The 16,740-nt window shown below is 40.7% G+C and overlaps 2 protein-coding genes across 2 annotated transcripts; both read right to left on the bottom strand.

The window, feature by feature from the left end:
* Positions 1-1,844: 1,844 nt before the first annotated feature.
* On the bottom strand, positions 1,845-6,806 carry LOC124268037 (NADH dehydrogenase [ubiquinone] iron-sulfur protein 6, mitochondrial-like). The gene is made up of 4 exons (XM_046703045.1): positions 6,653-6,806; positions 3,579-3,632; positions 2,812-2,931; positions 1,845-2,089 (listed from the first exon to the last, which is right to left on the bottom strand). The coding sequence occupies exons 1-4, from the start codon at positions 6,773-6,775 to the stop codon at positions 1,958-1,960; spliced, it is 429 nt and encodes a 142-aa protein (XP_046559001.1). The 5' UTR covers positions 6,776-6,806; the 3' UTR covers positions 1,845-1,957.
* A 2,380-nt stretch (positions 6,807-9,186) lies between these two features.
* Positions 9,187-12,282, bottom strand: LOC124268038 (dextranase-like). The gene is made up of 2 exons (XM_046703046.1): positions 11,314-12,282; positions 9,187-9,806 (listed from the first exon to the last, which is right to left on the bottom strand). The coding sequence occupies exons 1-2, from the start codon at positions 12,223-12,225 to the stop codon at positions 9,267-9,269; spliced, it is 1,452 nt and encodes a 483-aa protein (XP_046559002.1). The 5' UTR covers positions 12,226-12,282; the 3' UTR covers positions 9,187-9,266.
* Between the last annotated feature and the right edge of the window lie 4,458 nt (positions 12,283-16,740).

Raw genomic sequence — 16,740 nt, forward strand, 5'->3', positions numbered from 1 at the left:
AAAATCTTTCACTAGCAATTAAATTGCAATGCCTTCCTGTTTCAATAGCTAGCCTGAACTTATTACACCTGAATTTACAGTCAATTGAAAGATAAGACTCAACTGGTAACATTGTTTTAAATTGACAATAAGTTTGACACTTGCTCAAATGTGAAGTAATACAGTGCCATTCCTGACTCAAGGAGTCAAATAATCGCTGTTTAAGGCTGAAATAAACATTTTCACATTGCCAATATCTTGACCTATCCACACAATTCCGAAACCGTATTGAAATAAAATATTTCTCACATGAGAGGCCCATGTAGTTCTACCCACATCATCAAGGTATTTAAGCATTAAGGAAGACTGTTAAGGTAAACGATTATAATCTAAATGAATTATTCTACACCAATATTTTATTAGTATTAACATATAGTTATACTGAAGTGGTACTTTACCACATTCACCAAGTGCCATAACATCACGTGGGTTCTTATGTAACCGTAATATTCTCTTGCAGAAGCTAGTATGTACTCTTTCAATGGTTTTACAATACTGTGAAATAATTGGAAAAATCATTGTATCAAATATCTTGAAGGCATCAGTACAAGAGACAAAACCATGCTTTCTTTGATAATTATATAATGACATCATTGCCTTGTTAGCCTGGGCGGCTAAACAGCTTTGTGCCTTTGACAAAGTTGGTGTGAAAACAACCCCAAGATACCTATAATTATTAACAACAACAGCAGCAACGTACTAACAGCAACCTACCTGAAGCACAAGTGTAGGCATTGTTCATAACATAAACCGATCAGAAAGTTGATCATTACAACTTCTACCATTAAATATATACTTCCCATCAAAAGTTTAGACTCACTTACAACACTCACCATATGTTATGGTTACATCGAAGATTGATTTCTCCACTAACCTGGGGTAACCAACTGCAAACCTTATGCAGATGAACTGCACCAGGATCATGCATCAAATTGCTGAAAACCATGTGCAAATATTGTGCCATGTGAACAGCTGCGTTTTGGTGTAAAGTTTTGTTAAGAATTCAGCATTTTTCACTGATTTGAGTATTGAACTCATGACAATAATCTTTTCAACGTTACGAACATGTTTTACAAGACACCAGTTCATGTGTAAACAGTACCTTTAAACAGTATGGAACATTTTGCAAAATTTAGTTTTGAACAGTTGCCTGAAGTAAGTGGCAATATTTACACTAGTGAGTCTTAAACTTTTGATGGGAAGTAAAGTATCTGTTGGTTATTTCTGACACGGACCTGGACCTATCATCCCATGACAGGACACCCATGTCACATGTCATTCTAACTCAAGTGTAGTCTTCAGCCACAGTCTGTAGCATCTTCTTGTGAGGTCTGTTACCATCCCAGGACACCATGCATACAGGGGATGTTCCAGAGTCCAGGACGTACCAGGGTAGTGACTTGTCACAAGCTTCACCTGATGTCACTGCACACCAAAGAAGCCTTTAGCCTACCAGAAAGGAGACATTTCAATGGCAGATTGAAGAAGCAATGTCGCCCTGAACTTTGAGTATATTTTAAACCAGAATAGAAATGTCAGCTTGGTCCATTCTCAAGTGACCATTTCTGGTGTCCCCTGCCATGATATTGCTGGAATATTGCTAAAAGCTGTGTAAAACCAACTCACTCACTCACCATTCTCAATTGCATTGGTATTGGATGCAATATATACTGGATATCTTGGATCAGTTAAAACCCAAAATATCCTAAACTGAAGACAGTATTTTGATGCAAAATCATGCTAATGAATCTGGTAAATAATGTGTTGCGCTGACTGCTCCAGCAAAGATAAAAAAAAAACTTGTGGTCCTTAACACTTGTTTTATTTGCTCCACCCAAGGAGAGGACATCAATGTGTTCATCTACACACAATATTCACATACAGGAAGAAGTCTTCCCTATAGTCACACACACACTAGTCACTGCTTGGGCCGCATCTCGGCCAGGTACTCAGCATATGTTATACTGGGCCCATGCTTTGCCGGATCATAAAATTTCTTCTGGATAAACTTCCTTCCTGAGTAACCGCAAACGCCAAATTCATTCTTATCCTGTAACAATATAAACAGTTATCATATAGTGGATGGTGTAATATTAACCAATCCAAAAGTGTCTCTAACAATATAAAAATGAGGTGACATAACTTTAAGTAAGTTATATTCATGGATGAAATGTCTGCTTGCTCAAGACCATGATGAAAGGCTAACTTGCTCAAAACTCATTGCCAAACACAGCCAAAAGGCTTTGATAGGTGCTGAAGGTGACTGATGCCTGAAGCATTTCTTGTAATCTAGCCATGCACATCTATACCACACAGTAAAGATAACAAACATTGCCTCAGCACTTCCTAGATCCCAAGTCAGGTCGTCACTGCAAGGGGATGTGAGCAAACATTGTTTTACATCACATTCCAACCACATCATGATGACCTGTACATTGTTTGTCAGGGCAGGACACAGTATAACTATAAGCCAATACCAGGGACCTGTCAAAGAAGTCAGACCAACAGGACTGATATGTCCTGTCATACCTCAGTGATATATGACATTTTTCCAACTATTTGTTTTCAAAACTGTACCCAGATATATTCCACTGGCCTGGAAGTAATAAAGATCAAACAAACATGTGACCAATATTATCATAAATCAACCAAGACACCTAACATGACAACATCATCCATTTAGTCACCTCTCACAACAAACATAGGTTCCTTGGGAACTATTCTAACCTTGAATCTCTAATATGAGAACAAGTAATGAGCAGATATACAGACCAGATTGATGTAGACCTTGGGGTGTCCCAGTGCTCCACCACTGTCGCTCCACACATTGCGGGCCTCAACCACCACTACAGGGTCGTCGGCTATCAGGTTCACAGCAAACTGCTTGTTCACCTGGAAACATACATCAACAGGTATACCACACAACTGTTTTGTCAAAATGTACTCCAGAATTTATCAATACTTATTACAGAAAAACATGGTAAACACAGTAAAAGGGATAATCATATGTTAACACTGCCATATGTTCAAAGCCTATGTCTCTCACAAAATGACAGGAATAATCATCATTATCACATGGACAGTTGCAATGCATTGAATGGAAGTTAGATCTATTGTTTTTACCACTTAAGAAAGATTTCTTTGTTTCATCCTATATTACAACCATATATTCCTTACCATATATATTCTCTTCAGCAAGTGAGTTGGGTTTTACACCGCTTTTAGTAATATTCCAGCAATATCACAAAGGGAACATGAAAAATGGGCTTATCACATTATATCCATGTGGGGAATTGAACCCGGGCCTTCAGCGTGACAAGCGAACACATTAACCACGGGGCTACTCCATCGCCCTTGAACAACAGTAAGCATGTTTATCATACCAATGGACCTGATAGTACTGTTCCAATGACAACCAATAGCTGAACATGTAGATCCAGAGTTTGTATGTCAACATGCTCAACGTCTTGTAATGTGTTATCATCAGCAAGAGAGTGGCATATGGAACATACAACATTATATTCTGGCCCAGCTCTTACCATCTTGTCCTTGTCAAGAAATCTCACACGTCGGTAGTCTCCCTTTTCCCATACCTGAAATATACAACACAATCTTCAAAAACAGGCTGAATATGCTAATAGCATGGACTTAACATAACCATAACCACAAACAGATTAATCGGTGTGAGTGAGTTTAGTTTTATGCCGCACTCAGCAATATTCCAGCTATATGGCGGCGGTCTGTAAATAATTGAGTCTGGACCAGCAGATCAATCTGAAGAAAGAGGAATAAACTGACACTAAAGATAACATACTGACACTATACATATTTTCATATTCATTATTTAAAAAGAGATATTCACCATGCTCACAATGAATGTTGCCAACCCGCCTGCCAGACATTACCACCACAAGAAAAGCTGCTTTCCACGTCAACAGCTGAAGGGAAAGAGCTGACAGATTGTGAAAAAGAAGACCGAACAGCCAATCAAGAACGACTGACAGTCAACGGATCCTGTCCATGCCTGCTAAAAAGCAGTGTACCAGAGGGTGCTGCCCCAAGCGAGCACTGTCAACAGGAATGTGAAACGCTGAAATAGCCGTTGAGTAACCTCTGCCGACACACCAGCGCTCATAGTATGTCCATCTATCCTCATACTGAACGTTTGTCGAATCCCTCCGCGAAGCCAGAATTGTGTCTGCAACTGGTGCAGGAATTCCGCTTGACTGGAGGCGATTTCGGACAGTGGCCAAGCCACCCACTGATTCCTGGGATTCAGGTGGGGCACTCCGTTCTGGGATAGTAGGTCCAGTCGAAAGGGTAATAGTATAGGAGGCTGAGCCAGAAACCTGATGATCACTGGAAACCAACTTTGAGCTGACCAAAGGGGTGCAAGGAGCACAATTAGTCAAGCTGGCTGAGTGGCAAGCTGCAAGAAGACTTTGGGAATCAGCGGTATCTGGGGGAATGCCCACAGAACCCTGTTCGTCCAATCGAGCTGGTACTAGTGGTAGGCGATGTTGGTATCCGAGAACAAAACATCAGGTAATGTGTCACCATGTGTACCATGACATGTATGCAGGTGAGTCAAATATTTTTTTTCCAGTATTTGAACTGTGATTGGTAATTTGTTACACGAAGGTCACCTCACACGAAGACAGGATTTGAACCTGGCACCTTTAGTCCATATGGCCAGTCTAGCAGCCATGACTCACCAAAGTTTTCACATTTCATAGAAAATACATTGTGTTTATGTTGTGTGATTATGGCTGATTTATCCATTTTGAACAGTACACATGTTACAGCTATTAAAATGTTTCTGAATACAGATGTATAACTAAATCTCCATCGGGTAAAGGTTGATGATGCAGTTTGCATATACTATAAAAGAGCCTCAATCTCATATAAACCTCATATAAGTAAAATCAACAATGATTCTCACCAAAGCAAGAATATTCAGATGCTGACAACTGTCTCATTGGTCATCTTCCTTGGTTAGATCACTTGCTGGATTGTTTCTTGTTTTACATGGCAGTCAGTTAACTAAGGTGCTTGTTGACAAGGTACTACAGAAATATACACAAGGTACCCTTCTGGTAATACACAGAAGTACCCTCACCCTCATTGGAGTAGAAAACATAACCTAGTGTGGCACTGAAGTTGGGATCAGTCGTTGTAAATTGCATCATACTGGTACCTTAGCACATTCGTGTAGTGTAGACTTCCAGAGTGCATTAACAAAAACCTCAGACAGAGGATTCCAACAATATTATGACAGCATGTAAATAGTCAAAGTCTAGGGTAGGGGACAGACAATACAGTGAAAGATACATTAAGAGTACCATCCCACATACTGGGATGTTAGGGCAATCACCCAGATCACAAAATTGACCACTGATCCAGTTCATAGCTCCCTGTTATTACAAACAGGCTTTGCAAACAGCAGGAGACCTATTTTAATGGCTTTACTATTAGGGAGACACTGGTCATGTTCAGAAGTAAGATAGTGCCTGGCAATTACCCTAGCCGAGAGCTGTGATGGGACTACAGACAATACTCTACATACACAATTGACGAATTCTGCTCTAGTACCTAATTTTACACTGGGGACAATGTATTCATACAATGAAGTTTTTTACATAAGATGTTCTATAAGGATTATATTTTTCTTTCACAGAGGAAAAAGTGACACCTAGAAACTAGCCTACAATGTCTACGCTGAAGGGTTCATTGTTGGCATGGGAACTACAGATGTGTATGCCAGGTATATGTCTCTGTACAATTCTTGATTGTGCCGTTTCCTTGATTGGAACTGTCATACTGTTGTATTAGATACATCTGGCTGCCTTGTATATGAAACGACAAATCATTCGCGATGCACAATACAACTAGCAACCAGATGAACGGGAACACCGACTCCAACATTACGGTAACAGGTACGTTTCTGTATTTTGATTTTGTTTATTCCCGAATTTCGAAGTCTGGGCTAGAATGTACTTTACAATTGTTTACCGGGCTCAGCCCTCGCTGCTCCATTTACGATCCTTAGGGTTAGGGTTTAGGGTAAGGGTATGCCACCCTTTACGATCCTAAGGGTTTAGGGTTTGGCACCCTATACGATCCTTAGGGTTAGGGTTAGGCACCCTTTACGATCCTTAGGGTTAGGGTTAGGGAACCCCAGCAGCGCTAATTAATCTGAAAAAGTGCGCCCGGTAAAGTGCAGTACTCCCGAAGTCTGTGGTCAGGCAGTCACGCGAATGGGTGACCCCCTCCCTACTGTTTATGATACATCTCTGTATACAAAAACGTACCTGCGGTACACATCTGTAGAACCTGTGCCGACAACGACCCATTCACTAGGCTTCAGCCATGTTTACTGCCTTTGTTTAGCATATATTCCTGTGTTGAAGCAATGGGCTTCAAACTCAGCATGTCTCAATGAAGCAAACATAAACATAATGTAAGCCTAAATAGTTATAAACTAAAATCAGAATGAATAACTGAAAAGTCACATTCTGGAAACAAGTTGATCAACTTGATGATTATCGTGACTCGGTGTCATTTGAGCGCGTGCATTCTTATAGCACCTGACATCCGACCGTGTTGAGTATACCTGTCCTGTGTGTGTTTTCTCATCCACATGCGACTGAGATCCCAGGGCTTTTGGTGTGGTTGAAAGTGTCCGACATAGTATTTGCCGACCGACATTCAGTCCTGCCCTTGAAAAGGCAGCCATTTTGAATGCAGCTAATCCAAGGGGCGTAACTCTGATTTCTTGCATCTTTACCACCGTAACGGCCCTTTCACAGGTGTGTTCTTCTACGCCAGACTCTTCTCTGTATTCATTACTAATTAATGGATTGAACCATTACAGACTGAGGTAATCAGTATGCTAAAGTGTGTGCAGTCAACCAGAAATGTTGTTGTTATAAGGTGTGGAAGTTTCCAAGCCGAACTGGCTCCGGACAGACTTATTTTACCAATGCGTATATTTAGCACATTTACATGTAATAGTTGATTGAAAGATTCACATGACCATATTAGCTTGTTTGATGTTTGGCGCGCACTACCAGCTACTGGCACATGGTTGATAGACGCGTTTGAATATTCAAGTCTGGACCAGAGAAACCATTGAATAAACGACATTCCACCAGTTCGACGTATGAAGACACGCAGGCATCCTGACATATTTTGTTGTCAACAAGCATTATAATCAAAGTAGCTGTTGACCGATCCCGATCTAACCACGGGTCCAGTCACATGAGAAGAATCCCATTATTTTCAATAACCACATGTACATTCCCCAAATACTGGCATGGTTGTACTTCTATAACAAGTATATAACCAGGGATACTATACAACCCTTATATAGTCTCCCTGATATAACGTAGTGTGTTTAAAAGTAGACGTTTAGGGCCTCATTGAATCTAGAGGCATGTCAGGGCTCAGTGTTAACAGATGATGGTGTTTTATGTATGTAGGGACCGTTAATAATGTGGGATGGGGAGTGGGGGCTGGTGGTGGTGGTGTGGGTGATGATTTTTATGGAGAAGCATGTACACCCCTTAATATTTATGTACAAGGTAAGTGATACCCCCCCTGCATGTCATGTACAATATCAATGACAATATAGTTATGTACCAAATTGCTGACTCCTCTACCTCCCTAGAATAAAATTAAAATGGGTGACCCCACCCCAGCCATAAATTATGAGCGGTCCCTAATATGGCTATGCAAATAAAAAGTATAAACAGCTACACTCCAAAAATATGGTTGAACCTGTCAGGATTTGGTTGTACATCTCAATGGTGTCTCTTTATTGAATATTTACATCGCTAAGGTAGTTCTAGCAGTATTGTGGGGTGCATGATGTTTGAATTGACTTAAACGTGCTGTGGTGAGTTATTTCTTGAGTCGATACTTGGGGATTAATATTATGATACCCGAAACCTGTCTACTATAACAATTCATATTTCTATTTACAAATAACAATATTGTCAAGGTTTTTGTCTCGGTAAATATGGCTTATTCTGTTTTCGTTCCTTCTGCTACACTTTGTGAATGTTTCTGACTGTATAGTGTGTTTGTGTAATAATAATATGAAGATATTTTACACAATGAATGCAACCTATAAAATATATGCTATCTGAGACACATATGTGTTAAATGAATTATTCGTCAAATGTTGTAGGGTGATTTGATTTGTTTTCCTGCCCTACGCCGACAATAAACTTGCGTCGATAAGAAAAAGGATTTTCCTAATCAATGAATGTCGGGCCAAGTTGTTTTAACACCGTACTCAGCAATGACAGCAGTCGGTAAATAATCGAGTCTGGACCAGACAAACCAGTGGTTGACACCATGAGCATCGATCTTGGCAACTGGGACAACACGCCATGCTTAATGTCAGCCTGACCACCCGATCCCGTTAGTCTCTTTTTTTAAGACAAGCATGGGTTCCTGAAAATTCTAACTACGGGGTTATGTCAGACCAAAGATACACCAAGTCAGATAAAGAAACATAAAGAGAGAACAAGCCGACTCAGATGTAAAAAACTAACAAAACATATCTGAATTACTTGATATGGAACTGTTTTCCTGGACAATCCACGATCAACCTCGACCCCTCTCACACGAGAGTACGGGTACAGATATCTTGAACCACATCATTGCGTATGGTTTCACCAAAGCTGTGAGACCTGAATCACTTCGGGTTTTCATTGAGCTGACAAAAAACAAAAGTGTTATTCAAAAGCTGCGTGAAAACTCCTCTCACTCGCTGCACATCTCGAATATACGCAGAAGTAATTTCCAAAATTGAAAACTTGCTTGAAGATATGTCCTGTTTAGAGTGCACCACTTTAATTATATATGTTCTGCTAACAGTGTGCCTTCTAGAGCTTAACAGTTCTGAGTTATGCGTGTGATTTTGGACGCCAGACAGAATTGTTTGATACATGTGTCTATGAATCACTATCAAATAGTGTGTTAAGTATTTGCAAAAGAGTGAGTAGTGCATCCTGCCCCACGGGTTGCAACAGTACGAAACACCTCTGGAACATTTGATCGAGGTATGGATAGAGACCTGCATCCGACATTATAGTTTTCACTGATGCGTCATTTTGGAGATATCATCGAACTTAACACTTTTTACAAGCTTTAATAAGGTCTTTAATGTAACAATATGCATTGAAACCATCGTTTCTGATAAGCATCGTTTCTGAGATTTATCCTATAATAGATCCTCCACAATGAAACTGGATATTGCTGGTGGTGTGGGCATCGATGTGAAAGTCTGCCTGGCCTGGGTTGGAGATGCATTTACCGCCAATCTTAAAGTTGTTAAACTGCCAGTTGGTGACCCTTCCTCCAGAATTCCCTGCAATCTCGTTGTGGAGGCTGTCGTGGCCAGGTTGCGACTCCACTGACAAGTTGACGATGCGGACGTTGGAAGCCGTACCCGATGCCCCGTTTGCCATCTTCCAGTACACGATACGTGGACAGGACCCTTCTACTCTAATGTTGGTAAAGACGACATCACTCATGGCAAAATGCTTTGTGTCACCAGCGAGGTCAAAAACTGCATCGTTGTCGCTGATCTGGCAGTTGGAACCTTTGAAAGTGCACCAGTCGGTGTGAATGACGTCGATGTCGCTGATTCTGACCTTCTTCATGTCTCTGCCGCTCCACCAGCCGTTCTGGAAGACAGCTCCGTTCTGCATCTGCCAGATGACCACCCTCTGCGCCACCATATTGTCCGTGTATACCTAAACATAACAAACACGTTCCAGTTTTGTTTATACATTACTCAAATGGGAAGTAACATTTACAGTGTTCTATATTACATGTGTTTATAGGCTGTAATTGAAAGAATGCATCGAAGGCTGTTCATCCGGACAGTGCTTTTCCTTGGAATCATCTCATCATGTCTGGGAGCTGTTCCCTGAACCCTATTCATCCGTCAGTAGTGTTCCACGTAAAACCTTGCTCATCCATACTACAAAGGAGACTTAACCAGTCATTGTTAGGGACGAGTTATTTACTGTTGTGTAAACGTTCCTCACAGTTCTCTACCATCTATCTGTGTCTAAATACCTGAATAACGTATATTTCTAAATGGCATTGCGTATTCATGCTTGTGTGTAGGAACCGTGTAACTTTACACTTGTCAGACGGGTAGACAAAGTTCGTGATCAAGATTACCAGTTGTCCGACTTTTTTTTGGTGGGAGCCGTGGTGGCTGAGTTGGCTGACTTTGTGTGATGGTGATTACGTATGGAATCCGAGAAGGGACATTGTCGCTATGTCGCATTGTCGCCCTCTCAAAAACAAGTAAAGTGAGGCAAAATAAACCAAAACGCGACACGCGACATCGCGACAACGCGACATTTCGCCCATTTGTCGCATTGTCGCGATGTCGCGTGTCGCGTTTTGAATAATACTTTTCTATTCCTCCAAAGGGCAACATAGCGACAATTTTCAAGGTCAAAATATGTCGCGTTGTTGTCGCCCTATCTAAGATGTGTGAAAGAAGCCTAAAAATTCACTAAAACGCGACGCGCGACAACGCGACATATTTTGACCTTGAAAATTGTCGCTATGTCGCGTGTCGCCCTTTGGAGGAATAAAAAATAATATTATTCAAAACGCGACAATGCGACAAATGGGCGAAATGTCGCGTTGTCGCGTGTCGCGTTTTGGTTAATTTTGCTTGTATTTGAGAGGGCGACAACGCGACAATGCGACAACGCGACAATGTCCCTTCCAGGATTCCATAATTACGTGCCTGACTCTGAGAGTGTGGGTTCTAATCCCGGATGGGACTGAACCTAACAAAAGTACTAGAAGCTATACTTTTACTGAGAAAGTTTAAATCCCAAATATAACGTATTACATTTGACCACTTTCTAAATGGCATTGTATATTCACAGCGCGTGTTCATAAGATCTTTCTATACTGACGTACAAAAGAAAGTACTCACCTGGTGTTTTCGGATTGGTTGAAAAGTGTTGTGATTTTGACTGGCAACTTCGCAATTGGGCATAATATCTGTGGTGTTTTGGCAACATATTAGGAAAGTCTATGACATATATAAGTGTAAAAACTCTTTTCAAAACATTTACGTCGCTCTTTAGAAAGTAATCCAAAAGCACCAGGTGTGTACTTTCTTTTGTACGTCATTTTATTTTGATACTAGGACACAATTTGAGTCATGTACAATTCACCGTTCAACCCTAACATTAAACAAATGTCTGAATAACAGAAATCCCAAACCTTCAGTGCATCATCGTTTGCACAGATGAAGCAGTCCTCCACCAGTCCATCATGTCCAATACCAACACCATCGGAGTTGAAGGCCCACGATCCAACCATCTTCACATAACGCACCGTATTGTGATCGCTCAGTCCACGGTAGAAGTATTCCTCAGGATCCACCATAATGATCCCCTCAACTACGTGAGAATGTCCCTTGTCCATGTTGATTATTGACCATTCAAACCTTGAATCGTGCCACTTGTATATAGAAGTAGAGACTATTCCTCTGCCATAGATCTTCACTGGCTGGTTCCCAGTGGTCTTGAATCCACCCTGAACATATGCTCCTGGTGCTAAGTATACTTCTTTTACGTGGGAATCCAGTTGTTTCTGACCGTTCAGGTTGTGAAGCCCTACGTCATAATACAGAACAGAGTTGTCGTTCTTGTTTGGTTTGTGTGTCTCGGGTGGATCTGCGAACACAAGTAGTCTGTCAGTTATGTCGGGGCCTCCGTTACTGCTGCCGTAATCGTAGTCAAATTCTACGGACATCCACTTTTTGGTGTTTGACACGGTGAATTGGGCGACCTTGGTTCCCGTTCTGCGGCAGTGGTAGTTGTAACTCTTGGGTCTGACGATGCAGTTGTGGAAGTCGCGCTGGGTGTGAACTTCCACCGTCACAGAACCACCAGCGAAGGCAAATGACGTGAAGGACATCGACCGTCCTGGGTGGACATGGGATGCTTCGTGGGAACGTTGGTCGGATGTGCTGATGTACGTGAAACTCTCATGTTTCCTTCCGCCTTGACTCACATACACCTTGAATTTGTTGGAAGCCGCCGGACCCTTGGCATGTGGGTACACAATGACGTTTCCAACTGCCTCGTAGGCGAGGGTGACGAGAACGACCAGAACACAGAGACCGACCATGCTGTGGCGGGAACTGCCGACTTTGACAACAAAACTTACATATGTAGTTGGTGACGCGCGTGACCATCCCGTCTAATCAGAAACAACCATAACCTTGTGCCACTAAGATAAGTGTCTACATTCTATAGAGATAAAACCCCGAATATCAAGTATTATGCAATATGTGTTGGATAATTGGAAATGTATCTATTTCTAAAACATATGTCACGACTGCATCGTATGTGGAATTTATTGTTTCGGTTTAAACATATCCTATTCATGAAACAAAACTATTGGACACAAGTTGTCCAACTTAGAAAAGCTTTTCCTTTCAGAGCAGTTACATAGTATTACGTATATTTTCATTATAGATAAACAGAATGTGTGAAAATGGAAAAAAAGCAGACAGAATTAAGAATAAAAGTAATACTTTGCTATGAAATTACAATCTGAGAAATCGTTTAGTTTGTTGTCGTTTACATACATATGGATACATTTGAAACAGGGCTCGATTTAAGCATTTAGAACTTGCACTGGCGCGACCTGAAACTACTAAATGCAACCTCTTATGTATATCAACATGCGCCCCAGTGCATGTTAATATTTTAATGTTCAAAGAACACAGAGACTTCAGGTGGAAAACAGAATGATGAGGAACTGACTTGGAACAGTGACTCTGATTATTGTAGGACAGTGACTGAAGGACTTGCTGTTCATGAAAGTTTGGGAAGTAAGATAACTACATATTCCTATTGTTATAATACTGTTCTAAAGCGGCTTTACCAAAACTCAAGCATTATATAAGATTTTATGACTATTAAGCAGTTAGGTGCAACCTGGTTTTGTTTGGTGCAACAAGGTGATTTCCTTAGGTTGCACTGGGTACAAGTAGACTTCATTTCCTTAAATCGACCCCTGATTTGAACATATTCTGATTCTCACTGATGGAGGGACCTGCATTGCTATGTTAAATGACATCGGGGCAAGGGTATTCTATTATGTAAAATATTATTTAAACCAGCAAACACAGCATCTCTCTGTGGAATTACAGTGGAAATTATGAAAGATAAATGTTCATCATTCTCATACTGACATACCGGACCAGTTGTAATTTTCTAATACCATAGGAAAAGTAAAGAGGCACAGAGTTTTTAATCAATCGTATTTGAGCCTTAAATGCTGAAGCAGATTCAAGTTTCCCCACATCTAATGGTAGACTGTTCCACAATTTAATTGTTGAAGGAAAAAAGAATCAATTGAATGCCTTAATGTTGTAGATGGTTAAAGAGATTACTCGAGTTGCGTAAAGTTATACCGTGTCAGATAATATAAATCTTTCGAAATGAAGAAGCGATATCATGATATCAAATAAACACAGCTTACATTTCGTCCTGCGTTCTGAAAGCAGTTTCCAACCCGTTTAAGAGTATAAAATCTGTTCGGCGTGCCATAATCATTTACGATATTGCGAACCAATTTCCAATATAAAGATTTTATAACAGCATAAAGTTAAAAATATATTCATCAAGGTTTGAAAACTTGTCTTGTAACTAACGTTGTCACGCTGTTTTCTATTTGTAAGTAAAATCGATTTCTTTCTTTGATACTTTGGCCCTTTTCCTACATTCGCGTCTGATGTTGCAGTTATACCATTACATAGTTTGTCCTTAAGTCTTACAGACACCCCATGCTTGTCGTAAGAGGCGACTAACGGGATCGAATTGGTCAGGCTCGCTGACTTAGTTGACACATGTCATCGGTTCCTGATTGCGCAGATCGATGCTTATGCTGTTGATCACTGGATTTTCTGGTCCAGGCTGGATTATTTACAGACCGCCGCCATATAGCTGGAATATTGCGTAAAACTAAACTCACTCACTCACTCACTCTCACAGACACATTTTTAGATGGCACATAGACTCTACATTTATCTACTCATCGAAGCGGTCGTAAACGCATCACATGATTCATCCACATTATTACAACTCGTGAAACAAGGAAAACTAACCTGTACTTCCTATAGGTGCGTTCAGCTTGTTTTAAATACCATCACAAGACTTGCCTTTCATAGTCGACATTGACATGTCTACATCTATATAAATAATATGTCCACTTATGATCGCTTATTGTTTTATCAATTCTATCACACCACTTTCTGACATGTATATCCTCACTAACTTATACCTGGATCTAAAGTGTACTTGCAGTTTGTGTGACTCTGGTGGGTTCTTTTACGACGTTACGCCGAGTCTTTCCAGCCATGATATCGGTTACATGAAGAGTTGAGAAAGTCAATTTTCATTTTAAATCATCAACAATTGCTAACAAGAAATATCTAAAGCCGATTCAATACTGTTGTCAAATCTACTCCAACAATTTACTTGACTACTTTCTCTAGGCTGAACATATAAATAGAGATGTTTTAGGAAGAAATACCGTTATACAAAAGGTGTCGTCATAGATATTTTCTAGTTCTATATGTTTCTTAAATACTGAATCCTTGTATATACATGTATACTGAGAGAAACAAATAAAGATATACAGGGTAATTCAAGCGTACCTTTAATATTTTCCGGTTTACATCATCAGCTTTGAATAGTTCTGTGGGAGGAAATATGAGAATAAATAAATGAACAGTGCCTAGCTCTCGTTTGTTTCGCATGACCTTGTTCTTGTCCCTGTAGCTGACAAACTCAACCACCCTGCTTTGGGCTTGGCCTGGTGACTTCTTCCCAATGCTGTGACAACTGTCTATATCTGCGACCGTTTTAAAACCGTGAACATCCCTTGGAACGTCCAGAACAACTCTGTCTACAGCCTCATTGTCTCCAGGGTTTAGTTCAATGACTCCTGTTATCCTGAGTTTCTGCGACTACATGTATGTTGTTTAGGCGGATCAACGATACGGGATGTTCTATATTTGACGATTTCTATATTTATTTGTTTAGAAACATTCTCTGTAGCTGACGTTCTATATTTACTCATTTGTTTAGAAAACATGTCCGATAGCATAATTAGACTGAAGTGAAAAATATCTATATTTTGTCTTTAAGATGAAAACAGTAATTATGATTGAAGCAAACGACCCTATCGAATTTCCAGTAAACGAATATATATAACATTGCCATTTGTTTGCCATAACAATTGGAACAAACATGGGTTATCTGATATATAGTCAAAGAGGTCAGTAGGCTGTATAAACTAGAATACTTACATCTAGTGCTGGGCCGACAATCACCACAATGGCAGTGCTTTTCTTCACGTTAGCAATCAGCGTTCCCCTTGTGGCCTGCGACCTGACAGTCTATCCCAATCCACAAGGACAGAAGGCGTCTGACAAGTTCAACATTTACGTCAGTCAAGGTGGTGCCAAAGAACGGAGCTTCACGTACATCTCCACTTCCGACAGCAGGGTCCAGTATTCGGGAAGTTACTGAAGGTCCAGCCAGGACGATCTGTGTCGTGGACGTCGTTTTCCTTTTCTGGAGCCGCTGTCGCTGTTGAAGTGCACACCCACAAGGACTTCCGCAACTGTCTCATTCGACCAAAGAGTTATGGCTTCAAGTGTCACCGATCGGGAACTAAGGTTGCCCTGTTCACTGTAACAGCAAACACGAAGTTAATGTCTGTGGAGTTTGACTACGACTATGGAAGCAACAAGGCCGACATAAAGGACAAACTGTTGGTTTTCGCTGACCCACCAGAAACATCCATCCCATCCAGGCATGACCCGTCGGTTTCTGTACTACGATGTAGGCGTGCACAACCTCCATGGCCAGAAGGTTCTGGATGGGCACATCAAGGAAGTCTATCTGGCACCTGGAGCTTATGTCCAAGGTGGTTTCAGGACAACGGGAAACCAGGGAGTAAAATACACGGGAGAGGAGTCCTATCAGGCGCAATGTACAAGTTTCACGATCCAGACTTCCAATGGGCTCTGGTTAATATGAAAAAGGTGATCATCACACACTGGAAGGCATCACTGTTGTTGACCCTGAAGAATATTACTACATGGAAACTACTACTATGGAAACAGCAACGTTGTCAGAAACGTCAAATTTGTAGCAGGCTGGACCATCAACTCTGACGGATTTGACGTTGGCGAGGACGGTTTAGTGGAGGACAGTTTCGTTATGGCGAATGATGACTCAATCAAGGTATGTGTATAAGTTACAGCACAAGTTACAGATAAACCATATGTCACTAAATGATCGGAATCATTGAAGGTAATGAACCATGATTATCTAAATTGTTAAGCAGTATTGTTGATACCAATGTATTTCATAACAATGTAGAATAGAATAGAATAGAATAGAATAGAATAGAATATAATAATACTTTAATGCCTTTTCAGGAATTTGTGTTACATCACCAGAGCTACTGTCACATTAGAGATACCAAACATATTTACATAAATTCTTTGATTAGGCATCTTCACATTGGTTTAAGAGAGATATGGTACTTGGAATAAAGGATGTACGGGCTCTCTTAGTTTTCACAATTGGAACTTTGTAGCGGCGGCCTGAAGGGAGAAGG

This window comes from Haliotis rubra, unplaced genomic scaffold (genome assembly GCF_003918875.1).
Source record: "Haliotis rubra isolate DU_JTF1 unplaced genomic scaffold, ASM391887v1 Scf1358, whole genome shotgun sequence".
In the NCBI taxonomy this organism is placed as follows: domain Eukaryota; kingdom Metazoa; phylum Mollusca; class Gastropoda; order Lepetellida; family Haliotidae; genus Haliotis; species Haliotis rubra.

Bases quoted from the DNA above. Each gene is read 5' to 3' on its own strand.
- LOC124268037 (XM_046703045.1), bottom strand. From the start codon at position 6,775: ATGGCTGCCTTTTCAAGGGCAGGACTGAATGTCGGTCGGCAAATACTA. The intron at 3,633-6,652 runs GTATACTCAACA...TGTATATTTCAG, and splicing joins AGAAAACACACACAGGACAG to GTATGGGAAAAGGGAGACTA. The intron at 2,090-2,811 runs GTCTGTATATCT...ATATTGTTACAG, and splicing joins CCAAGGTCTACATCAATCTG to GATAAGAATGAATTTGGCGT.
- LOC124268038 (XM_046703046.1), bottom strand. From the start codon at position 12,225: ATGGTCGGTCTCTGTGTTCTGGTCGTTCTCGTCACCCTCGCCTACGAG. The intron at 9,807-11,313 runs GTTTGGGATTTC...TGTTATGTTTAG, and splicing joins CAAACGATGATGCACTGAAG to GTATACACGGACAATATGGT.